Source organism: Crocodylus porosus, unplaced genomic scaffold (assembly GCF_001723895.1).
Source record: "Crocodylus porosus isolate Cpor-Errol unplaced genomic scaffold, CroPor_comp1, whole genome shotgun sequence".
Taxonomy (NCBI): Eukaryota; Metazoa; Chordata; order Crocodylia; family Crocodylidae; genus Crocodylus; species Crocodylus porosus.
In genome coordinates this window covers 40,975,331-41,000,984 of record NW_017728950.1, presented here as the reverse complement: position 1 = coordinate 41,000,984, position 25,654 = coordinate 40,975,331, and the positions used below count along the sequence as shown (strand labels likewise).

Genomic DNA, 25,654 nt, shown 5'->3' with positions numbered 1-25,654 from the left:
TCCTGAGATATTTAGAGCAGTCACAATGACCACTGCTTGGGTTAAAAGCCTTCAACTCATCCAGCCTATAACTAGCTACAGAAAATGCACAGCCTGCAGGTTGTGACTACTTAAACAAAATTCCTGCAAACAAGATTTTATTTCATTTTAAAAATGACTCAGTGGAAAACCTTTGGGTCCTCAGCATTGAAAGATTGAATGAAAAGCAGAATACTCAGCTGGAAAGTCAGAGCTTCATTCTCATCTTTCTAGTAGGTTTCAAATAAGGTACAGCATACTGCTAGTGATAGTTCAGTGTCTTTAATGAACCTCTGCATTGCTATTTTTTTATTAAAGTTCTCAGCTCTTAACTCAGAAGGCAGGACTGGCAGCTCCTTAATCAGACCCGATTTAAGGAGTTCAATCTAATATAAACCCAGAGGGATTGCTCAGTATCTTTAGCGCATCACAAGCCCTCAGTGAACTGATGGAGGTCAGCTGGGAGAAACTTATGGGTTATTACTTTCAGAAAGGTTTTAAACTTGAAACAGCTTTTTGCCTGTCCCCACAGTCCTCTGAGTTGTTGCAGACATCTAGTTAAGTAGTCTGTGTCCTAGGTTTGACATGCCACTGTTCCAAAAAGTTTCTAATCAATAGTTTGGGAGGAAATGGCAAAGACAAAAACTAATGTTGTGAGTGTCTGTTACCTTTGGGTTTGACTTTCTTCTAGGGAATGTCTTTTCCTTTGTTCCCTACCCAATTCAGGCAACTGGGATCTGAAAACAGGTAAACAAAATTGGCCCATCATACAGTTTATATCACTGCCAATCCTGTTTGGCCACAGTCTGCTTTTCCTACCTTGAGTTTCTGAGGCATCCCATAAGCTTTGCTAGTGGCAAATGTATTTTGCTGCTTTTCCGTTACAGGAGATGTCAAAGCTGCATGGAGCAGAAATGAAGTCACATTGGTAAGAGAGATGATTTTAGAATGAATTGATTCACTGCCTCAGTGGAGTTGTCAGCATACCTGGGCCTACTGTAATGTATTGGCTAAATTAATGCTAGCATATCTCCCTCTAGTAGCTAACCCTGCTTGAGAGATACAGCTGACTTAGCAGATATACTCTTTTAACTCAGCTTGCCCAGCTGCACATCCTGAGACACATCCCTACTGGTGACAGCAGTGTCCCCACACAGTTTCAGGTTCATGGCTGCACTCCAGTGCAAATGACAGCAGAGCTTCTGCACCAGAGAGGGAGCATTACAGCTGCTACACACAAAAGCTCACTCAGCTAAAAGTACTGGAGATGGAGAGTTTGCCCACCCAAATAAATGAGAGAGAGACACGGGTATAAGTGTTGACTGACATCATAGGACAAGTCTGCCCTGCCTGCATGCCAAGCTGGTCCATGGCAGGCTCTGGGCCCATGATCAGAACCACATTAACCTATCTATATTGCCTAATTTCCAACCTCTGGCCCTGGCTGAGTGGGGTGAGGGGATAGGGAGTGCTTCCCAGCTTCTGGGTTTACCACAGAAGCCGTGTAGACACCTGCCCTTATTTTTACTGAGCTGTGAGTGCGGCAGGCTAGCACCAGGGACTAAGCAGCTGGACAGACCTAAAGTTTGCTCTTCTACTGTTTCAAGGAAGTCCTACCTCTTATTAAAGCAGCAATTCAATGAAATTGAAGACCTTAAAAAGGAGATGGATCATCTGCGTGCAGAGCTAGACAATGTGAAGAATGGCATCCTGCATTCAGTTAAAGAAATCCTGGAGGGGAATGGAATACCAGTGGATAATAAAGATGTAAGAGGATGGAATGTTATCGTTAGAGTTTTCTATAGCTTTTCTCATTCTCTCCACTACTTTCTATTAGACTTTTCATATTATGCTGTTAACGGCCCCTAGGGACCTGAATATTAGAAATGTGATTTTCAAAACACTCTGATAGCAGAGGACACAGTGTTAGCTATCAATGGGAGGTTTACTGTTAACTGTTTTCTCAGTACTGTGCCCTAATGGTATATTATGACTTTGATACTTAGGACATTTGTATGTAGTGCTTTGATGTTACTATGTGGGTAGCACCAGACAAAAGAAATAGGATTGAGTCTTCTTTTTTCCTGAAAAAGTGTCATCTTCTGGAGCCCCACAGGTCTTCTGGTGCTGCTGGAGAAGCCTCCAAACCTGCAATTGAAGGAATGGTGTGCCCCTTTCACAATAGCTGGGAGACATTGTAGGGGAGTCATTAAGGTACTGGTTTAAGAGGGAAGAAGGCTGGGTTTAGTCTCTCAGCCTGCCAGTGACCTATGATCTTAAGCAAGTCACTTCATTTGTCTAGGCATTTAATGTCTCACCTGTAAAACTGGGATGATAAGGCCTAGCTTTCTTTACCAAGATCACTTTTTATCAAGTGATTTCAGTGTCTCCAATGGAGATGCTATACAGGAGCTAAAGGACTTTGTTTTTTTTTTTTTGTTAATATGATCCTCCCTTTATTAACAAAATGTTAATGGAGTGGATGGTTGAAAAAAACTTAAATGGACTTTTGGGTCATTCTACCAACGTGAGAAGTTTATTGATGAATTGACAAAAACAATTGCTGAAGAAAAATATTGTCTTATGGGATGTGTCTTGACTGCCATGAAGTGAAGCTGGCCAGGCTTATGGTCTCCACAGCAGGGGTCCTCCAAACAGTCCAGCAGGCAAACAGTCCATCAGGTGTCACACAGAGATTTGACAAATTCCCCTGCAGTCTATACCTACTTTTTATAGATGGCTGGTAAATCTTAATATTCTAATATATGATCCCTGATTGGTTTTATTTAAATGTCTTTGGTTCACTGACATACAAAAAACTAGAACTCTTGGTTCCAAAATAATATCTTTTATTAGACCAACTGGAAAATCACAAGAAAACTGTCCTTTTCTGCAAACTTTCAGGATGAAAGGCCCTTTGTCGGGCTCTGGGAAAAGTATAGATGGTACAAGATGGTAAAAAGTCCCCATAGGTAGGAAATCAACTTCATTTTTGCACAGAGGGAGCTGGAGATGGAAGGTTGTCCCTCTGGGTCCATAGGAGTGTCTTTGTGAGCTGTGCTGGGTAGCTCTTTGATGTGTACATCAGGTAGAATTCCTTTGTTGGAGGTATCAGATGGCAGGGAAGGAATAAAATCATCCTTATTGTTCTGCAGTGAAGTTTAAAATCCAAAATCAGGTAAAATTCAGCATCTTCCATGTTTCAGGGATGTACTTGATAGCCATGTTGGTCTTAGACAAAAAGACATACAAAAAACTAGAACTCTTGGTTCCAAAATGATACCTTTTATTAGATCAACTAGAAAATCACAGGCAAATTATCCTTTTCCTATGGTTCACTGGAAACTTCCAGAACTGGATTAAACCAGATATTTTGTGGACCAGAAAAATGCCAATTAGTTAAAATTTATATCCTTGAGAAAGCAAAAAGGACCAAAAGATAAACTTCCTTATTTCCTTTTCCTTCCCATTTACACTAATTTGCTACCTCTGTACATTAGTTTATGGTCTGATAAGTCTGGTTTGTTCTTTCAACTTATTTAACCATTTTAACAAAATGTATTTATTATCGCAAAGTAACATTCCATACATTTGGCTACATCAGTCACTACTTATAGTCCTTTCTTATAGTGTTGCTAATGTTCACACATGTTAACCAAGTAGCTGCTACTCATTTTTAAATGTAAATGTAGCTCCCTGCTTTCTTATGTCACATCAGCCTGGTTAAGCAGTTTGGCATCCCTTGCCTGCTACAGCTCTGTTGTGTAGCTCCAGAATCAGTTAAAGGGCTCACACATGTGATGACTGTTCTAGGTCTTTGCCAAAACCTTCCCTTTGCCTTTGGGTTGCTTAGACTTAAAAACCATTTTCAAAGCCACCTTTGACCAAGCCACTTTGCTGAGGAATTAATGAGATTACTTTCGGCAGACAAGATTCTTCAGGTAAATGGGGTGTCTTTTATTAGACCATCTAAGTACTTGGAACAAATGTTCTTTGCAAGCTTTCAGGCACAAACACCCTTCTTCAGCCATAGGGAGAGTCTGCTGATGTTTTGTGTGCTTTCCTGGTTGGAATAGAAGCCAATATGCAAAATGCAGGTCTGTGAAAATGCAAATGCTTGGCATTGAGGAAGCCGATCAGAGGCAATGGGAGACAATAGGAGTGAGACGGGTAGGTGTGGGGGGAAAGGAGGAATGTTGACCTGGTGTTAGAATGTAGCTGGTAAAATTTAGAGAGGTTACCTGGGGTTATCAGATGTCAGGCAGGTTATAATGTGCCATAAATCCAATGTCTATGTTTATTCCACGATTTTTTGTATCTAGTAAATTTATGAAGTGAAGTTTGTAGGCTCATCTATGAAAGGTGTTATAGAGAGGACAGATATTTCAGCTTTGGTTAAGTGTGTGCATGGAGAGATTATCTTTGGAACATGTTGGTGCCTCTTCTAAGTTGCCTATCTGTATCATGGCTGAGCAGTGAGAAATGCTTCTCCCCATTCCCAGATGGTGCTGCCTAGGTACTGCTCTGGCTGGCTGGAGAATGGGTCAGTGATGTGGAAACTAAGGTCAGGTTTCTGGGGTAGCAGGGCTTTACAGTTAGGCCCCTCAGCTCAACCTCTGAAGTCTGTGACAGTTTCTGGGAATTTACCAGCATGCAATTTAGCTTCATTTTCTGATTGATATCTCATATTTCACTTTCTCTGTGTTACGACACATTACACATTAAATTGCCCACATGTGAGTGTGGTTTGTAAATATCTTTCCTTTCATTAACTTACACTTTCTTTTTTCCCAAGCATGTGCTAGAGATGATAAATTCACAATTTAAGAAGATTTATGAGGATGATGTTCAGATGCCTGACTGGGCCCAGAAAACAATAGGTAAAGCTAGACCAAGTCAATGCTAATGGCATTCTGGTGTTATATAGCACTTTTACAAAAGCAAGTGTTAATACTCTTGTTTTGCCAATCAGAGAAGCTAAGCACAGAGAGGTTACATGACCTGCATTTGATCAAACAGGAAGTGAGAGGTGGAGTCGGCCTCTGGTACCAGTGGTGTAAACTTTTACAAATACAGTATTAGGGACATTTGTTTCCTGTGCAGCAGCTTTCCTTAAGCTATCCTGTGAACTTAGCTAAAGGTTCATGGAGACATCTTGGTTTTCTTTACAAGTGTGACATAATATCCATCTGTCATTTATCCCATGTTATGTCAGAGTGCTATGGGGTGTCCTCCCCATCCCACTGTTACAGGGATGTAGCCAGAAGATATTGTATCTACTATTTTCTTCAGGTACTTAAATGGGGAACATGGGATGGATAAATGGATGGTCTCCAGGTAGCATTAGATGGATCTAGTAACCCATTGCTTCACACTGTCTGAGGTCTCTATTTTAATTTCAGGTGCTACCATTGATGCAAGCAGAACATCTAAGAGTTATGAACCCAGGAACACAGAAGGCAGTTGGTTTACTTTATCGTTCTTATCTTCTGCAAATCCTCCAGATACTATTTTACAGGTATAGCTCTCATCTGCTTTGTGGATTGTCTTGCACTGCTTTAGATTTAGATATCTTCCTTCAGCTTTCTCCTCAAGAGCTGCCTCAGTGAAGGACCTACGCTTACTTTAGCAAGTTAATTAAGGTTAAGTTGAGGGACAGTCATGGAATAGAAGAGGTGAGTTTAGAGTCCAGTCCAAAGCCCACAGAAGCCAATGGGATTCTTCTCCTGCTTGTTAATTTCACGTACAAAAAAGAAGCCCCATGTTTAAGACACATAAACAAACACATATCTCAATGTTTCTCCCTCCTTACCCTTAATATACTACTTGCCTTATTAAAACAAATTATTGGCTTTTGTGGGTATTGATCTGGCTCTTAAAAGAGTGATATGATAGTAATGGCTGCATGTCCCTGGATTCTTGTAATTGCTTAGCACAATGAGATCCTGATTTGTTATTAAGGTGGCTTGGTATCACTGGTATAGAAATAGTAACATTGGAATGAAAAAGCCTTCCTGAGACCACAAGTAGATTCCCCCGTGTTTACAGACACTCATTAACTGAAGGATTCCCCCATATTGCCACTTTGAAACCTCACCTACAACTAGAGGTATTGTTTAGGCGGGGGGGCTTTCTGTTTTATCTTAATGTTCTAGTTCCCTTTTATGTTGCTGTTCTTCTCTTGTTGCTCTTCTGTTTTTAAGTTATTCTGGCTGTAAGCTGCTTAGAGCCTTTGATAGGAAGGGTAGCATGTATATCAGATAAAATAAATTAAAAGGAACAAAATCTGAAATACTAAAAAAAGCCCTCCCTATAAAATGCCCTATTAAAAGCAGTAGTGACAAGGGCACTACCATGCTAAATAATCAATGACAATGATTCTGCTTCTTCCTCTAGGCACAAGGGGCTGGGGGAGAAATCAAGTTATTCCCTTTAAGCCCTATATATTGTCTGGGTGGGGAAGGGAAATCACAACTATCAGGAGTGATCTTCTGCTTATACTACCCTGAAGACTTCACAGTGCCCTTCACCAGTTCCCTGTGTCAACTTAATCTAGTAGTAGAACTGTAGTTAGTAGAAATTGTTTGCTCCCACTATGCAGAGAGTCAAACAAAACTATTATATGCTCAAAGGAAACCTTTCATGGTGGATATTCTTTCTTTGCCTTCACATCCTGATAGTATTTGTATTTAGCTGATTTACTTAAAATTACATCCCCTTCCATTGATTCAAATCATAGCTTTTAAAAGTTATGTTTTGAAGGACTTCTGACCTGATTTAAAAATAAGTCTTGGTTCCTCAGTTCAGATGTAGGGAGAAAAGTGGGAAATGTATTGATTGTGATGGAGTCACATTTTGTTACAGAAGGGCTGATTTTGACCTGGGGTTTCTCAAAAAAAATATTGGAACAATAATGGAACAAGATACCAGTAGGTAAGGGTAAGAAGTAGGAAGTGTGAGTGTAAAAATCAATTTTCCCTTAATCTGTAATAAGGCCTTTTCAGGTTTGATCTATGTTCAGTGTTGTTGCAAAATATCAATGTCTTCCTTACAGAAGACAGGCAGACAGAATTGAATAGAATCATTAACCAGAAAAATACTCAAAGAACAGACCATCTTAATGTTTGTGCCTCCCACTGTCTGCATGTATATGTTCGGTGTGTTGCCCTGGTACCATTAATTTGAACTGATTTCTGGTTCCAGCCAGATGTGAGCCCTGGAAGCTGCTGGGCTTTCCCAGGATCTCAAGGCCAGGTGGTAATTAAGCTGCCTGAGAAAATCCAACCAACCGCTGTGACAATTCAGCACATCTCGAAGGCCATCTCGCCTTCTGGGGAAGTAACAAGCGCCCCCAAGGATTTTGCTGTCTATGTGAGTATTTGCCTTTGAATTTTATGGACAGCAGGGTCCAGACAGGATACTTGCTTTGGATGGTCTGGATGCAGTTTTCAGGCCTGTTTGCTACACAGCAGGACACCTGTTTAGGGGAATTCTTCACACAGAGGTGGAACGTTAGCACTACTAACACTGTACAAAGAATTTAGTGCTTTGTAAGAATATAGGACAAGAAGAGATCTCCTTGGCCATCACATTTAGCTCCCCGAGGTGCCCAAAGTGCATCACAAGTCTTGTCCAAGTAAGATTTACAACAGCCTTCTGCTGTAGGTGAAGGATTTAAAACAGCAGTACTGAACCCTTTGGTACTGCAGGCTGCATGAGTGGCATGGGGCCAGTCCATGGGATGGATCAGGCCCTGACCCACCTCTGCCTGGCCCCACACCACCCAGATTGGGCCCTGCACCACTGTGGTCAGCCCTGCATGCAGAATCTAGCATGCAGGGCCATGCTATCCAGCCCACAGAGTTCCCTACGGGCATAGGTGCTTAATTTGGTTTTTGCTGGTAGGTGCTGTTTTTTGGGGGGCCTGGGCTGTGAGTGTTGAGCATCCACTAATTTTTTTCAGTGGGTGCTTGAGCTCTGGAGTACCCATGGAGGTAGTGCTGATGCCCATTGGTCTGGAGCTTTGGCAATGGGAGCAGCAGTCAACTGCCACCACTCTGCTGCAAAATTTTGGAACTCATGGGGATCCCTGCAGGCTGGATGACATGGCTCTGCAGGCCAGATATGGCCCATGGGCCAGGAGTTGAAACCCTTCATTTAAAAGAATAACTGCATCCATCTGGATGTGAAAGCAACAGCTGTTTATCTTCACACAGCAGTTTTAGGACAGTTCAGCTGAAACTGCAGAACCCCTTTAGTAGGAAAGATATGATTACTCCAGCTGTAGTTTTGTCAGAATGCTGGAGTAAGGATAAGTACATATTCAAGAAGCATCTTCAAAGACCACAAATGGTGAAGACTTTGATGTAATGTTTTATTCACAAGACAGCACCATGCAACAAGACAGATCAGCACTAGGAGCTCGGGGAGGTCTCCTACTAAACAAGTTACCCATCCTAGACGTGATGCTTAGAAATCTTTTGCTCAAGTATTTTGCCCCATCCCAACTTTGCTTAACTTATGAGGTTTTAGGAACATTAATTAAAAAACTGATAATGTAATTTAAGAAATAAACCAAAATTATTACATAAGCTGGCCATTCTTGTTGACAGGCTTACGTCACACAGAATTTGACAATGATGTAAGTCAAGAGAGACCCTTTATTTGCAGCCTCATGTTTCCCATTCCTTGCCTCTTGTTTCATGAGTGATCAGATAAAGAACCAGATACCATAGGGCAGATATTATATGAAATTTGGATCTTAAGTGAGATATTGTCAAGTTTCATCCCTTTATAAATAAACCTCATCCTGTTCTTACTAGGGCTGTGCAAGGCTTCAGACAGAGCTTCAGAGCTGGAGAAGCTTTGGAGTCCAAAGCAGCACATCCAGGTTGACGCGATGGCCTCATTTGGCTTGCTGAAGCAGTTCGGAGCTTCCGAAGAGCGAAGATCCGGCCATGGGGTATAATGGGGAATCAATGAAATATCTATAACTTTGTTGTTTTTTGTCCAATTTGGATGAAATTTTCAGGGGTGGTAGACTCTGCAGAGAGCATGAAGTGTGCCAAGTTTCAAGAAGATTGGTGCAGGGATTTGGGGGGAATGGCACCCCAAATTCTTGAAAACAAAACTCCTGTCACGTCTATGTGTTACAAAACAGATGGGTCAAAACTGGTGGTAGCTCTTACTGAGGCCACAAAGCCTGCCACGTTTCAAGAAGATGGGTGCAGGGTTTTGGGGGGGAACAGCACCCCAAATTCTTGAAAGCAAAACTCCTGTCATGTCTAGACATTACAACATAGTGGGGTGGAAACTGCAGGGGTGGTAGCTCTTACTGAGGCCACAAAGTCTGCCAAGTTTCAAGAAGATCGGTGCAGGGGTTTGGGGGGGAACTGCCTCTCAAGCTGCGGACAAGCAAAACTTGTGCCATGGGTGCTTGTGGAAGTCTCTGTCCTGGGGTGGGGAGGGGAGACACTGCTGCAGGCCTGGCTGCTAAGCTTCTGTGTTCCCAGTTACCAATCACTCAATCATGATTCTCTCAGGGACCAGGGACTCGGGGACCAGCTCAATACACAGGGGCATCAATTAGCACCTACAAAACCAGGCTAAGGAGGGGAAAGACTCAATACAGACAATCAACTGCCCCAGGACAGACACAGTCTTGGCACAAGTTTTGCCTGTCAGCTGCTAGGGGTGCAAGGCCCCAGACTCCCCCTGCACCGATCTCCTCCACAGCTGGCAGACCTCACAGCAGGGGTCACCATCCCTGCAGCTGTCACCCAGCTGCACCTTAGTGCATGAGTTTTGCTTGTCCGCAGCTTGAAGTGAAGTTACCCCCAAACCCCTGTGGCATAACACACAGCCATGACAGGAGTTTGGCGTTCAAGAATTTGGGGTACATTTCCCCCCCCAAACCCCTACACTGATCTTCTTGAAACTTGGCCGGTTTCATGCTCTCAGCAGAGGCTACCACCCCTGCAAGTTTCATCCAAATTGAACAATAAACAACAAAGTTATAGAGATTTCATTGATTTCCCATTATACCCTATAGCCAGATCTCAGAGGTGGCTCTGAAGCTTGGGGGCCGCTTCAGCCGGATCGAAGCGGAAACCCGGTCCGGAGCTCCGGATTGGATTGCTGCCATCCGAAGCCAGATCAGATCGCTGCTGACTCACACAGGCCTAGTTCTTACCACAAAATGTACATTTATATCATCATCACAATCCTGCTTGGGAGGGCATACTCAGATGTGAGAAATCAGGACCATTATCCTGGCCTTGCCTTGCGCACTGCTGAATATGGGATGGCATATCACATTTGCGACTCATCCATCTGCAGGATTAACTCAAGGGTGGGCCTTCCTTCATAGGACAGAGCTCTCTTCCTGGGTCGACGCCAGTTTCCTCTTAACTTCTGGAGATGTTTGTGTGGCTTCCAGAAGTCACAATTCTTTCCTCTTAACTACAGTTACATATTTAAAGGACCCATGGAATCACTGTGCACTCTGGTGTTACCCAGCACGCGCTGTGACATCTCTTTCCCACAAACCTCTCCCTACTCTGATTTTAGGGACTGGATGAAGAAACAGAAACAGAAATTCTGCTTGGAAAATTCATGTATGATTTGGAGAAAGAAGTCATTCAAACTTTCCAGCTTCAGGTACACCAAGAGGGGTGTGAGAACAAGGTGGATGCCACTGGTGTGGACCTGGGTTTGACTACAGTAGAGAGGAAAGACTGAAATCTTTCCCTGGGCAGGGAAGTAGGGAAAGCATAACATCCTGTTAGTTTTGAAGAACAGCAACTGTCATACTGGTGTGGGGAGGGATAGGTGATTCCTTCAGTTCCCATGTGAACTGAAACTTCCAAAGAGGATACTAGCTGAGTTGACTGCTTCTGACAAAGCCTCACTCCCTACCTTAGAAAACGGAGTGTGTAGACATGGAGCCAAGAGATTCATAAGGCTAAGGTCTGAACTTATGTCAGTGGAGTGGCATCAGTTTACACCAGAAGCCAGGAAGGGTCCAGCTTCTCATACTAGCCAGCCTTCCTTCCCCAGCCATCCCTCCATGTCATTAATATCAGGAGCAAGAAGGAGAAATGTTTAAGGACTCTGGTTTTTAGAATGCTTTGGTTTAATTGCAACTAACTCAAGCAAGGCAACAGCATGAAGGGGGCTGGGAAGAAAGAGCACAAGGTGGTGTGCTGTGTCCTCTCACTAGTAGGAATCTACAGCCTACTGCTGCAGGCCAATGTTGCAGGTTACCTTGCAGCCAGCATCATCTTTCCAAAGCTGCTACCAACCAGAGAGCTCTGGGGATTGATTTTTACTTGCCAGGGGTCACATTCAGTCTTGACATAAGCCGTTTCAAGTGATTTAAATGGGAATTTTTCCATGCTTTTGTTATGGATGAATGTAGTCCATCAGTAGTGTTTAATACAGAAAGGAAATGGGACTGACAGAAAGTACAGATCACACAAATGATGATTTCTCAGAACTTTTTATTACATTTCAGATTGAAATTCCTGTATCTTTCATCTACATAAAATTCTGCCTGCTGAGCAACTGGGGCCACTCAGATTACACTTGTATCTATCGCGTAAGGGTGCATGGGAAGATGGTAAACAAGAGCTAAACCCCTGAACAGCAAGACGTGGAGTGAGGATTCAGAAGAAGAATAGCAACCCCAGCCATCCCGCCAGTTTGTCAACAGCACCTAGGGCTCACTCCACTTTTCCGGGGGGTGGGGGGGGTTTGCCAGAAAAAAAAAAAGTCAACTAAAGATGACAGATATTATCAGCTAAACACTCTTGTCTGTTCTGTCAAAAATATAGCATATATGCAACACAGGATAAATGAAACTTAACATGGGATAAATGAAAGGTCACAGATATTTGCAGAAGTCTAAATTACAGGCAAGTTGCAGTATAAAGGGGAGAGATCCCTTCCTCGCTGCTCCTGAGAGCACTGCTGAGAAACATTCCTTAGCACTCCACCTGCCATATCCTGTGTCCACCAGACCTGGAAACAAGAGGCTGAGGCTGCCCTTGGGGTGACTATGTCTGTCTCTAACATGCTTGGGAACAGCAGCCAGGGGCACACTCAGGATGGTTTCAACATCACTTGTAGGTTTGGAATAGGTAGGAGGGCTGTGCTTTGTGGGAGAGCTCTGAGGACCAACAGAGACACTGCATCAGTAATCTACTTATTGTGCACTGCTTTTGGGGGAGACAGAGACAAGAGGGATCAAGGGGTAAATGTATCCTTTGGATACCTTAGGGTTGTTTTACTTTCCCTTTTTCCAAGCCCCATTGCCCTGTCTCATATGGGACTCTTGGCCAATTCTCAGTGTTGGCACTGGATTTGGACCCAACCCCTATACATTTGTGCCAGGCGAGCACAACCTTCAAACTGACCACAATACTTGCCAATTGATAATAGGCGAATTTATTGATAGAGAGTGATAACAAAAAAGCAACAATACAATCAAGCAATTCTATATCTACCAATCCCAGGGCTGTCATCAGAGTCAAAGTACATCTGGTCAGGATGCAGGCTCTACTCTGAGGCTTTTTTTCTTAGGTGTCAGATGTCAGCAGTCTGGAGGTGGGATGCCGAGGACCACAGCCCCCATCTGGTGGGGTGGATGAGCCAGGCTGCTGCTGTGTGCCCTCTTCCACAGCGGCCTCAGGGACCCTTTCCGGGGGACAGGTATGGGGATCCCTTTCAGGGAGCAAGACGGGGAGGGACAGAGAGAAAGTGAAGGAGGGATGAGAAAGAACAGGGAGGGACAGGAGAGACCTTTTGTTAATCTCAAGTCTCTGCTTTTGTATTCTCCTTCCCCTTTGATGACTCCTGATGACTCTTCATTCATGGCTCTCTCTGGTTGGCTGTCTCTCTGTGGTCACACATCCACGTAGCCTTTTGAGCCTTTTCTTAATTTGGTCTGTTACCCCAAAACTGGGACTCAGCCCCCCTGCTGCTCTGGGGCCTTGTAGCTGGTGTTACTTATCTCGTATTATGGGACAACATGGTACATACTTCCTTGGTTCCCCGGCTGTCTTTGTTGTGTTAGACAACCTGTCTGACTTGAAGGCTATGATCTCATGTTATGGCATTTTCCTATAATTTCTCAGGCTGTTTCCATCCATTGGACTTGTTGTGCTAGACAGCCTGTCTACTTTCAGGGCTGTGAGACATATTGTATGTGAAACCCAGGCTCTTTAGACATCCATTTAACCCCTGATGTCCATCTTGACCCCTTATAATGCATATATCTGTACCTACAAGCTAATTCCCAAAAAACAGACCTTTAAATGCCATTTCCAAGCCAATTCCTAGCACCCGTGTTGGACCTGGCTGGGCTGCAAGGTGGAACTATACTTTAACCAGGGTGATGACAGGAACTGATGATAAGGTCTGACTGTGCACCGAGCTAAAGACCATTCCTTGTGCTCTGTGGGGAGAGTATAACAGCATGTGCTCATGAGTAACATATATTAAACCCCATTTATTATTGCTTTGTTTAAAATGAAAAATCCTGCTTCTGGCAGGAAGGAACAGGATCTGGTGAACAGCCCACTTTGCACTCTAAAGATCCATCTCTTCAGCATGGGGCTCTGCCCTGACCCTGAGGTCTTGGCATCTTCAACATAGGATCAAACTTTCTGTGTAATAGCCAACCTAATGTGGATGAGATTCCTCCTTTGAAGACTGTGGGTGGGTGCATACCAGAATAGTCTGTTTCTTCTAATTAAGGATTTTTCCATCAGCTACTTTTATGAGACTTAGGCTTAATTCATTTCCAGGCAACACACCTCCAAATATTTGTCTACAGGGAATTAGTATAGCTAAATATTAAACTTTCTGGTTATTTTCTAAATCTCTGTTAGTTGCATTAATCTTCGTTGGCTTTTGAATCATGGGCTAAGTACAGACCATTAAAAAGCCCAAGGCTGAATCTGTTCAATCTTTGCAAGTTAGTCTAAGTTCCGTAGATTGAACGGATAAGCAAGGGAACAGACATTCACTTGATTCTGGAAATGCAGCCACAGTGGCCCAGGCCAGAAGCCAGGGGGTGCTGAAGCATGCTTCTCTGCTTGGCTGCAGCAGACAGGTTGGGCCAAGGCTAGCCTGCCCACCCTGTGAGGAGGAGTTTGTGGGGGAGGTGCAAAGCATCCTAGGATGGGGGGGGACTGTGAGTTAACTTGAATCTGTAGGGGATTTGGGACAGAAGTTTAATAAACCAATTTAACCTAAATCGATTCAGGTTTACTTTAAACTGCTTTCAAAATGACTGAAACTGGTTTATGTACACTAAACTTCTATTGTTACAGATATGAAACAGTTTCTGACTTATACCGGTTTATGTGTAACTTTTGTCCCTAGCCCCTGTGAGGCCTTCAAAAGGACAAATCAAAGATCAAGTTCAGTAATGAGGAAGACAAAGTAGGTGTGGTCAGTGAGAACAAGCCAGATCACCTCTTGTAACTATGTGATCTCAAGTGAAGCTCTCTTTTGGACCCCCATATGTAGGGTATGGGCAATGCAAGGCCATTATTTTGTCATAGAGATCCAAATTTTGAGTGCTTGACTTCACAATCTTCGTGTTTTTTCGACACACCTGTGAGTCCAGTATGAAAGGCACCTTAGTGAATGGTCCCAGTGATCACATCTATAAATTGCCTGTTAGTTGCTTTTATTCAGCTCTGAACATGCTGTTTCCAGAGTAGTTTGTGTAGCCATAAAACTACAGCAGGAATTATGAGAGAGTCCAATTCAACAAATGGAATCAAAAATGAGGAGATAAAGAAAAAGAGAGGGAAAAACACTGAAATGACGTGAAATTGGAAAAGAAATCACAGAGCCCCAAGGAGGAGTCTGTTTACCAGGGCTGATTTATGCTGTTATTATAACATATTTATAAATGTCGCTATGACTGGTGCCTATGGCTGTGGAGCAGCTGTGGATCCACAGGGTGTAGTAGTGCAGGTGCACCCCACTTTGAACCATACTCCAGCTAAGCTAACTGCCTGGGAGGGGCAGTGGCATTCCTATTCAGGCAGTGCTGAGAGAGTCATGAGTTGGTGGCTTATCATCAGCTCCCTGCTTCCTGCTAATCTCTTTCCACTCCACAGGTATTAATGACTTTCTGTCCTTTTGGATGGTCTTTATATTTCACTATTCTCCCCTTTCTTCTGTAGTCTTGCTGTCTGTTACCCATTCCTGGTGATGTCGCTCTTCTATTTCACAGCCCTGCAGACTGTCTAGCGCTAGCTAGAAACCTTAACAGTTTGGTGTGGTGATATTAATTTCAGGTGTAGGATGACTGAGGTAAAGTATTGGAGGTGCTGTCAGAATATTCAAGATTTTGTTTATGAATATGAATGAATGAGATGCATATTTAATTATGACTACAGGACTAATGACAAGGTATCTTCTATTTCTTGCCAAGTTTGTTGTGTTTTTTTAAACAGTCGCAGAAGCTAGCAAATTAGTGTGCATTCCAGTAGTTCTATTTGTTTTTGCTTTGATCTTAAAGTGAATAATAAAACACTAGCTCCCTAGCATATGCGTAAAGCATCTAGTTTCTCCTGAACTGGACAAATATGTGTTGTTATATGTGATGATGTGCCTCCACCTCCCTTTTCAAAATGCTAGATCCATCTGTGCTGGGGAAAGGCACCTCCTTACCACTCAGCAAGAGGCAAAATCAGCCTGTTTCTTAAAAGCATTACCAAGGCCCAATGTTTCCCTCAGAGGGGCCTGGGAAACAGGATTTCCTTTCCATGAGACTGTGACATTTCTAAATTAGGTTTGGCTCTGAAGGAGAAAGAAAAATCTTTTTACATATTTATTTAAGTTGAAATCCCCAAAGCTTGGGACTGAGAAACAGCAAGAGGCACCACAGTGCTGCTTCTGCCCCATGACTGGGAAATATCAACTGTATGATGCATCAAAGGCCCCCTCTACAACAGTGGTTCTCAACCTTTTTTGTACCAGGACCCATTTGTAAACACTGATGGTCAGTCCTGACCCAGTGCCCCTCACTCCTGACCCATCTCCCAGTGTGTGCGGCAGAGGTGGGCGTGTGGGGTATGGAGGGGTGTGTGAGGCCAGGGAAGGAAGAGGGGAGAGGGGCAAGCAGCCCCTTGCAGGCTCAAACTCTCACAGCCTGCAAGGGAAAAGCCACAGTTTCCCACATTTTTCTCCTCTAAAGGAGAATCTATTTTTAAAGTTTGTGTGTGACCCTTTCATATATTCCTGGGACCCACTTTTGGGTTATGACCCATGGGTTAAGAAATGTTCCTCTATACATGACAGCAATTAACAGCTAGCAAATTAGTGTGCATTCAAATAGTTCTTTTTGTTTTTGCTTTAATCTTAAAGTGAATAATATAACGCTAGCTCCCTAGAATACTGGGAGAGAGCATATTGGGCAATCAACAGATTAACTGTGCAGTTAAACTGAGACAAGCTATATGTACAAAGTAGCTATCACACCATAAAAGGATCCAAGCAAGTTAGACCTCAGAAATGTGCACTAATTTTATAGATGGTTGCTACCCAGCTTTTAATTTCCACGTGTAGCAGGGTCTCCCCAGTGGATAGGAGCCCTGTCAACTGCTTGGCCTGCCAGCTGCACTGTGTCCCGCTCGGGCTGGGAGACCAGCAGCTGACAGGTCTCTTGGCACCTGCAGTGCCTAGGAGGTACAGACCTCTGGGTCCTGGCAGCGTCAGGGTGCAGCTGTGATTTCCCAGCCCTGGGGTGCATTGTGCACCACCACAGCAGCTATGATCTCACAGCTGGGGGAGGGGGGGGTGCTCCACAGACCCCTTGAGCTGGAAGACTGCAGTAGTGGCTGCAACCTCCCAACTGTGGGGTGCCTACCACACTCTCCATGACTGGGAGTTCACAGTCCCGCCGCTGACAGACCACACAGTTGTGCCTCCATGCAGCAGGAGTCCTGTCAGTTGCAGGGACTTGCAATCCCAACTGTATGTGTGGGGCAGCATCCCCTACTCACCCACGCAGGGGGACAGTGGGACTGATCCTGAGTGCCCCCTGTTCCAGCAGCAAGGTGTCATCAGAGCTGACGCGGGATCATACAGTCATGCAGCCTGGTGTGGTCAGAGGCCATAAGGGCACGGATCCTGCGTTGGCTCCTTTGCCAGGAAGCGCAGAGGGGTCAAAGCTATGTGCACTAGGAAGGCCAAGGCGCTACCCTGGGGTCCTGCCACTTCTAGGAGGAACCTAGTATTAAAAGCATCAACTAAAGGACCCAGAAAGGCCTCAATTAAAAAGCCCAGTATTAAAGCCATCAATTAAGGGCCGTTGTAGGAAAGGCGGGCACATGAGGGAGCCAGGAGGCCGCCCCACGACCTCCTCCCTCCGGACACCAGGGGGCGCTCTCACGCCAGCCTGTGGGACAGCTTCGCAGCTCTGCGCATTCGCCGCCTCCTAGGCTCGGGACGCCAGTGGCCAAAAGCCAACGCCCGCTTCCGGTTTTTGCTGGCGGGCGCATGCCTGTGGCGTCATTGCGCCGCGCAGGCCTTCAGCGCCTAGTACTCATCAAGGTCGTGCTTCCGGGGGAGGGAATTGAGCGGGGCGGCGGCGCCATGTCTGGCTACACCCCCGAAGAGAAGCTGCGGCTGCAGCAGCTCCGCGCTCTGCGGCGGCGCTGGCTCAAGGACCAGGAGCTGAGCCCGCGCGAGCCAGTACTACCGCCGGGGTGGCTGGGGCCCGTGGACGCTTTCTGGCAGCGCTTCCTGCAGCCTGGCGGCTTCTGGCGGCATCAGGTGCGTCCCCCCCTCCGGCGCAGGGTGCCGCTCCCGACGCCCCTGGGCCGTCCCGGCCCCCGCGGGGTCCTCTGGCCGGCCACGGAGACATGGGAAAGGAGGGTTGGAAGGGACCTCAGGAGGTCAAGTCCGACCCCCTGCTTGCAGCAGGACCAGCCCCAGCTAGATCATCCCAGGCCAAGCCTTGTCTAGTAGGGTTTAAAAATCTGCATGGATGGAGACTTCACAACCTCTGTGGGTAACCTGGTCCAGCACTTCACCACGCCCTCCTAGTGAGCGAGTTTTTCCTAATATACAACTCAGACCTCCCTTGCTACAACTTGAGACCACTGCTTCTCTCTGGAACCCTGCTTCAGGTAGTTGAAGGCTGCTACCAAATCTCCTCTCACTCTTCTCTTTGGCAGACTAAATAATCCCAGTTCCCTTAGCTTCACCTCACAAGCCCCATGCTCCCTGTTAAGACAGCAGCAGAAGCAGCCCTCTGTCCTGCCTCTGCACAAGCCACCAAGGTCACAAGGCAGGGGAGGGCCCAGTGCCAGACATGGGATGAAGAGGGTGGTGTTGGCATGTCTGTCTACCCTCAGGAAGGAAGGTGATGACAGCCCACCTATGCCTTGGCTGTGGCCTGGATCCCAGGCCTGTGGAGACTGCAATGGAAAGGGAAAGATGGGACTGAACCCTCCTCCCCCAACACAGAAGACAGGGATGTGTTGCCACCCTCTCACAACCATGTTGGTGTCAGGTGACATTGGGAGATGCAAGGGGGCAGGGAGAGACAGACTATATTCAATTTGCACTCATCCCATGTTGCCCAGGGGGGTGGAAACAGAACTGCCTCTTCATCTGCTGAAGTGGTTCTGTCCATTCTTGGTTGAAGTGGATGGATAGTTGCACATCTGCAGGCAGGGGACTGACTAGCAAAGAAACAGCTCTGCAGAAAGGGACCTGGGGGTTACAGTGGACAGTAAGCTGACTAAGCCAAGAGTGCACCTTTGTTGCAAAGGTGGCTAATGGCATACTGGGCTGTATTACTAGGAGTGTTGCTAGCAAGTTGAGGGAAGTGATTATTCCCTTTCATTCAGCACTGATGAAGCCACATCTGGAGTACTGTGTTCAGTTTTGGGCTTTCCACTACAGACAGGATGTGGAGAAACTGGAGAGAGTCCAGCAGAGGGCATCAAAAATGGTTTAAGGCCTGGGGACCATGACTTATGAGGAGAGGTTGAGGGAACTGGGCTTATTTAGCCTGGAGAAGGGAAGACAGGTGGGGATTTAATAGCAGCTTTCAAATCTCTGAAGGGGGGGTCCAAAGAGGATGAAGCTGGACTGTTCTCAGTGGTAACAGGTGACAGAACAAGGAGCAATGGTATCAAGCTGCAGCAAGGCAAGTTTAGGTTAGATATTAGGAAAACCTTTCTCATCAGGAGGGTTGTAAAGCACTAGATGGCCTCCTGAAGTCCCTTCTTACCCTGATTGTCTACGATGTCTAGTGAGACTTTACTTCCTAAGCATGTGAGGCTGGTTTCCCTGAGTTTAAAATTCTGTTAGAACTATGGAAGTGTCAAGGCGGAGCTGGTCTGGGTGGATGATGTCAGCATTGGATGTTATGTATGGTAAGATTTTAAAGTAAAGTGGATTATCGTTTATTTTTGTTCCTAGGCTTTCAGAGTGTACCGTGGCAGTGTAACTGCCCTATGCTTTTTGGTTATACCTTCCTGGGTTATTTACTACCATATGAAATACCACTTAATGGTAAGTAAAGAATTTGGGGTAATGTTTTAATAACAGGATATTTTATGCATCTTATAGTTGAAATGAAAACAACCACCTTTTGAATTTAGGCCTCGGGACTGAAAACTAAGCTAGTCCAGCTTATAGCCACATTATCAGATGCACTGCCTCATTTTCAATGGTTGCAAAATTCTGGAACATGAAGCTCCCAACTACTTGCTTTTGTCCCCGTCCAATGACTGCTGATTCCACAGTCTGATTATTCTACTATTTTCCTTCCCTTGTATTGTAACTTCTGCCTCCTAGGTGTAGTGACAGTCCCAAAACAAGCTACTTTCCTTGTAATTTTCTAGAATAGTTTTAGAAGACTGAAATCAGAATGTAATATTTTTAGCATCAGAGAACTTTTAAATATGTAAGTAATTTACAAGGCTCATTTAGAATGGGAAAATACATTAGATGGGATTTATTTTATCCTGGGGAAAACCAGTTTTTTATCACACTGGTAGTAATACTTGCATGTAGTCATGAGTGTCTGCACAATAGAAAACAATTTAATTATCTGACAGTATTTGTTAAGGTGATGTTAGTTTGAACTTAATAAATATCAGTCAGAGAGAGTTCATGATTTACTTATATTTGCAGCAGGCCTGTAACCCATGGTCTCATACCTTATTACTTTCCTGAAGAAGCCATAACATTGATAGCCCGGACTCAGTAAATCCTCTTGTAAGGCCTTGTTGCTGTGGGGGAAAGAGAGGGAGGGAATGATAGCAAAGTATATATTTTTTTTCCTAGAAAAGTTTATTTTTGTTTTCACTTAAAAGTTTTGAAATTCTTACCTGTCTGAAGTGTGTTTTTATTTTTTGTAACTCGTCTTGAAGAACTATAAAGAAGTTATTAGAGAGAAGCTAGTGCTGCATAACATAAATTGTATTTAATCCTGTATTTTAGAAATTGTGTATTTGTCTTCCATATTTCAAAATCATCCTGCAAAATCTCTTATTCTGACCATTCTGTCCTTTTTTGTATTACAGAATAAGCCATATGGTATTGTTTCGTCGAAGCCCAGAATATTCCCAGTGAGTCCATTTAAACTATTCTCTTGTAATATGTTGGCTTCAAAAATAAAGGAATAGAGGGAAAGTGTGGAAAACGATTGGCAGAAGCAGAGTGAATATGTGAGGATAATGGTTGTTTGGGAAATCAAATTAAAATGATTCCTTTTGATAAAGTGTACAGACTACCAAAGGAATGTAATATGCTGTCTAAAGGAGCCTTAGAAACATTAATGTTCCCCTCAGAATGGACAGTATAATCCTACTTTACTACTGCTACAGTGACTGGGACTTGAAATCAGAGTAAGCAGCTGATTTGTTATTACCAGGGATCTGGGTTTTCCATTTTCCATGGAAAAAAATGTGGATTTTCCCTCTTAACTGAGAAAAACACAGATTTTTTATTTTAATGGAAAAACATGGATTGTTCCACTTTTGCAAAGAGCTGTCTGCAGGCTGGGGGGAGCAGGAGAAGGATGGTCAGGCAGGGGATGCCATGTGAATGTACATGCTCATACATGCATATGGCAGCCTGGAGAGCAGCTCCTGCAGGTAAGTCTGGCAGGGAAGGAAGGAGAATAGGGTCCCCATGGGCAGTGAGAGGGGGTTGGGCAGATCTGTGTGTGTGGTGGGGGTGGGCTGCCTGCTGCTGCCACCTCCCCCTCCCCAGCCTCTGCAGCCCAGTGGGTAGGACCTGGTGCAGCAGGGCAGAGCAGAGCTGGGGAACTCCTTGCTGCTGCAAGCTCCACGCCATCCTGGCAAGGTCCTCCTGCCTACCCAGCGGTAGCAGTAGCGGTGCAGAGTTGTGCCCTTCGCTGCTGCCAGGTGGGCATTTCATTTTAATCACAGATTTAGGGTTTTTCAATCAGTGTGCATTTTTATCAGAGAATTCATGATTTTTAAACAGAAAACCAGGATCCTTGCTTATCACTGACTGTTTCTATGAGCACCATGTTGACTGCTTCTTGGATTTCTCCACAAAGCTTTACATTATGAAGGTTCTCCATTTTATTCAAGGCAGACAAATCACAGTAGCTGGAGCAGTTTCACTCTTTTTATAAGCACAAGCTCCCACCTCACTTCCTGTTACCCATTCTTTAGGATACAGATGAGCTTAGTATGGAATCAGAGTACTGATTCCGTAGCACCCTTTGGAATGTGCAAAAGCCATGAAACCTGAAAAAAATGCTATGAAAATGTTTCACTAAGGGACAGTTAGAGAGCTTGAGAGGCTGTCATCTGATATGGGAGCACACCTGGGGCTGTAGAGTGCTTTTGGTCACTTAGAGAATATATTGAAATCTAATAGATCAACAAAGTGTAAGCAGGACTTACTCAAGACTGTGTAGTCCCAAGGGCCTAGAATGAGTTCCGTTTCTAAAAAGAGGCCCTTTTTAATGTGTGGTTAGATTAGTATGCTTGAACAGCAAAAGGGAAGAATGGCAGATGGCAGGGTAGATTTTTCACTTTATAGACCAGCTAAATCAGAGCTGTATAACAAGCTTTCACAAGCAGCAGGATCAGTTCATCAGATACTCCATTGTAGCATCTGGTGAAGTAAGTCTGCAGCTTATGAAAGAGTATGCTGTGCATCTATGATTTAGTCCATCTATGAAGTGCAGTTTACTTATTTCTGCCTGACTTCAAACTAATTACAAAACTACTTTCCTCTGCAAAGGGGAAGAGTGTGAGATATGGAGGGAAATGCACACTATTGTTTGCATGTAAAGTCATGAGAAACTACTTACTGATGGTTAGTCAAAATGTGGACAAAGGATTCATATTTATTTGAAGAGAATCCATCTAGAACTGATCCAGTATAATGTTTACTTTTCTTCTAGTATATGTAAGTTAGAAATGCATGATCAGACCCTTGACAAATATTCAACATGATCTTTTTTTTCATTTCATTAGGGTGACACAATTCTAGAGACAGGAGAAGTAATGCCACCACTGGCAGATGAAACTAGTGGTCACCACTGAAAGGATAAATGTGATGAGCACTGGCTTTGTCCTTATGCAAGTGCGTTACATATATGTGGATGAACTGTACAATAAAGTCCACTTCCATGAGATTAACATGTCATCTTATTTCTTTCTAGGTATGTTTATTATAGAAAAGGCTGTTGTTCTCTCAACTCACCAGTGCATATAGTAGGTAGTAATTTAAGGAACCTGCTTAGGGACAAACTGGTAAAGTCAGATAATGAAAAACTTAACAGGAATCTTTGTTCAGAGTTCTTGTCGGGCTGACAAGTTGAACTATTTATGTTTTATGAGTTAAAAAATACTAAGTTTTTTCAGCTTTTCTGCTAAATGATCTATGTGGTAAAGCTCTGACACAATTATGGTAGTTTTAATAGTTTGAATTGGCAGCAAAACACATGCACCAGACAAACATTTAATTTATCACTCCAGGAGTGACTTAACAATAATGACTAGTTATCCATGAGTGACAATCACAGCAAGTGCAACAGTAACTACTGATAATTAGTCACCATTACCTACTGCATTTTGCATGCCATAGTGACACAATAAAAGACTAACATCAGACATACTGAAGGAAAAAAATGATGATACAGAAATGCTTAATGTACAAATGTCTTATTACAGAAATTCAGCGTGTTTGCTATGTAATAAATGATTACAGTGGAGTAAAATCAGTCAAAGACTTTTGCTTTCCGCTTTTACATGCACTCATTGCCAAAATAGAAGATAATTCTGCAAAGTGGAATAGTTGATCATCTATGTCTTGTTGAGCCAAGAAAAGCTGGAGAGTATCCAGTGCTTTGCGAGCATCAGCTGGCTTGACAAGTGGTATAGAGGGCATCTGGATTTCTTCATCACTCACTTCACTGTCATCACTTGCCTCATCTCTTTTGCTTTGCACTGCTGCAACAATATCCTCATCAGAGCACTGTTCTGCCACACAGAGCGAGGAATCAAAATTGATATAATCATCAGCTGTGAGAGTTGATGGCCAGATGCTTAAACCCTGAAGCTGTGAACGCAATTCATTCATGTTAGATGAGTAGAGTGCTTCAAAGGTAGCTTCTTCTGGTGGCATGTGATGCTCTTTGACAAATCCGGCATGACAAAAACAGCTGGCAATTGTGCTTTGCTGCACCAAATTCCAAGCTTGTTTTATGAGCTGAACTGCCATCAAAACATCTGGCTTAAAGCACTCCTTAGCATCCATGGCTAACAAGATCTTGCTCATCAGCAAACGACGATAGTGAGCCTTGAAGGTTTTAATCACACCACTATCCATGGGTTGGCTGTGTGACGTGGTATTAGGAGGTAAGAAGACAACCTGAACAGCCTTCAAGCCGCTAATGCTTGCTGGATGAGCTGGACAGTTATCCACAATCAGTGCCACTCTTCTTTTCTGAGCATGCATCTCTGCATCAAAATCTCGCACAAACTCTTCAAAGACAGCATCAACCATCCAAGCCTTCTTATTTGCAGTGTAATACACTGGGAGACTCTTCACATTTTTGAAACAACATGGGTTCTTTGATTTACCAATCACCAATGGCTTCCTTTTATCACTTCCATCCATATTTGCCATCAGCAGTATGGTTAGGCGCTGTTTGCTATGTTCACCATCAATGCACCTCTTGTCTCTCAAAGACAGGGTTTTATTTGGTAGCATTTTGTAAAACAGGCCTGTTTCATCAGCATTATAAATGTTCTTAGCATCATATTCACGAAGGATGGAAAGCAAGGTTGTGTTTTTCCACAATTGGATGCCCCCAGTGGGGACTGGCTTGCCCTCGCTGCAGGCTCGCTTCAGTGAAATAGCATGGCGTGCCTTGAATCTTTCCACCCATCCTTCGTTGCAATTAAAATCGGAGATGCCCAGCTGACTGGCAAACTGAACAGCCTTGCAGGCTAGCAAGGGCCCATTAATAGGAATGTTGTTTGCACAGGCTTGTCGTAACCACTGCACCAGGCAAGCCTCTACATCGCCATTTAACGCTGTACGCATTCTCTTTCGATCTGGACGAAACATTGCTTGGTCAACGGCATCCAAAATCTTTTCCTGGTTTTGCAGCCAGCCATTCAGAGTGGTACGTGGCACACCAAATTCTTTACATACTTGGGCTTTTGATTTACCTTTAGCTATTTCTCGTATGGCATCTGCTTTCCTGCTCAATGTGGTGCTTCGATATGCCTTACCACTCATTGTTTCCCTATTCAAATGCTTGGCATCAAGATGGAATTAGGCCTGGCTGCTGCTTGTCACGTGCCTTATGCTGGTTCCCTCACGCGAGCACTGCTTTAAATCTGCAATGTGTTCACAAGGTGCCGGTCAGTTTGATATGCCAAAGATTTATAGAGAGCAAACTTCATTGGATCTCTGTATGTGGTGATTGTGGGAAATTCATGGCTTGTACTTTACACCAGTGACAAAGTAGCTGAAATGCTTTGTGAATAGGAATGGTGAAATGAACTGAAGAACACAAGAGGGACAAGTTTACCTAACAACTGAACCCAATTCTACTGCATTAACTTTCCCCTTAATTTTGATGAACGGTTAGGAAACTATCCTGTTTTCAGAGTACTTCACTGTTCAGTAGCACATATCTTGGATCCCTCAACCACCCCCACACCTGATCTGTTCTCCTGTCATTCCGACCTGCTCTGGGTGCAGCCAGAGTCCAGGCCTGGCCTTTCAACCCTGCTTCCCCCAAAGGGGAGCATTTCACCGTGCCTCGGGCCGCCAGGGAAGAACTAAAGCGATGGCTAGTTTGAACGGGGGAAAGCTGCCGCAGGCGGGCTGCCTGGCACACGGTTGGGACACAGCTGCCACCGCCGAGTCGCCTGCCTACCACGGGGCGCGGGGCAGCGCTTGCTCACGGTGGCATCAGTGCAGGTCTGCCCCTCCCTCCTGCCCGCGGGTCACTGCTGGGCGCGGGGCCGGCGCCCGGCCATGCTCAGGGCAGGGCGGAGTCGCGCTGCAGGCGGCCCTGCGCGGCGCGGCGAGTGGCGTAGATGACGAAGCCCCAGGACAGCAGCACCAGCGCCGCCAGCACCTGTGGGAG

General features: G+C 44.5%; 3 protein-coding genes across 3 annotated transcripts; 2 read left to right on the top strand and 1 right to left on the bottom strand.

Annotated features, from left to right (window-relative positions):
- The first annotated feature begins 230 nt into the window (after positions 1-230).
- LOC109323321 (SUN domain-containing protein 3-like) lies at positions 231-12,487 on the top strand. Its single transcript, XM_019554755.1, has 7 exons — positions 231-946; positions 1,626-1,785; positions 4,814-4,898; positions 5,421-5,536; positions 7,222-7,389; positions 10,588-10,677; positions 11,534-12,487. The coding sequence occupies exons 1-7, from the start codon at positions 879-881 to the stop codon at positions 11,651-11,653; spliced, it is 807 nt and encodes a 268-aa protein (XP_019410300.1). The 5' UTR covers positions 231-878; the 3' UTR covers positions 11,654-12,487.
- Positions 12,488-17,601: 5,114 nt separating this feature from the next.
- NDUFB6 (NADH:ubiquinone oxidoreductase subunit B6) lies at positions 17,602-22,681 on the top strand. Its single transcript, XM_019555291.1, has 4 exons — positions 17,602-17,817; positions 19,477-19,569; positions 20,586-20,630; positions 22,521-22,681. The coding sequence occupies exons 1-4, from the start codon at positions 17,638-17,640 to the stop codon at positions 22,587-22,589; spliced, it is 387 nt and encodes a 128-aa protein (XP_019410836.1). The 5' UTR covers positions 17,602-17,637; the 3' UTR covers positions 22,590-22,681.
- A 126-nt stretch (positions 22,682-22,807) lies between these two features.
- Positions 22,808-25,648, bottom strand: LOC109323620 (tigger transposable element-derived protein 4-like). Its single transcript, XM_019555290.1, has one exon. It carries the CDS (start codon positions 24,793-24,795, stop codon positions 23,251-23,253), a length of 1,545 nt encoding a protein of 514 aa, XP_019410835.1. The 5' UTR covers positions 24,796-25,648; the 3' UTR covers positions 22,808-23,250.
- Between the last annotated feature and the right edge of the window lie 6 nt (positions 25,649-25,654).

Coding starts and splice junctions, on each gene's coding strand:
- LOC109323321 (XM_019554755.1), top strand. CDS start 879: ATGTATTTTGCTGCTTTTCCGTTACAGGAGATGTCAAAGCTGCATGGA. Junction 4,899..5,420: donor CTGGGCCCAGAAAACAATAG/GTAAAGCTAGAC, acceptor TTTTAATTTCAG/GTGCTACCATTGATGCAAGC. Junction 7,390..10,587: donor CCAAGGATTTTGCTGTCTAT/GTGAGTATTTGC, acceptor CTCTGATTTTAG/GGACTGGATGAAGAAACAGA.
- NDUFB6 (XM_019555291.1), top strand. CDS start 17,638: ATGTCTGGCTACACCCCCGAAGAGAAGCTGCGGCTGCAGCAGCTCCGC. Junction 17,818..19,476: donor GCGGCTTCTGGCGGCATCAG/GTGCGTCCCCCC, acceptor TTTTGTTCCTAG/GCTTTCAGAGTGTACCGTGG. Junction 20,631..22,520: donor CGAAGCCCAGAATATTCCCA/GTGAGTCCATTT, acceptor TCATTTCATTAG/GGTGACACAATTCTAGAGAC.
- LOC109323620 (XM_019555290.1), bottom strand. CDS start 24,795: ATGAGTGGTAAGGCATATCGAAGCACCACATTGAGCAGGAAAGCAGAT.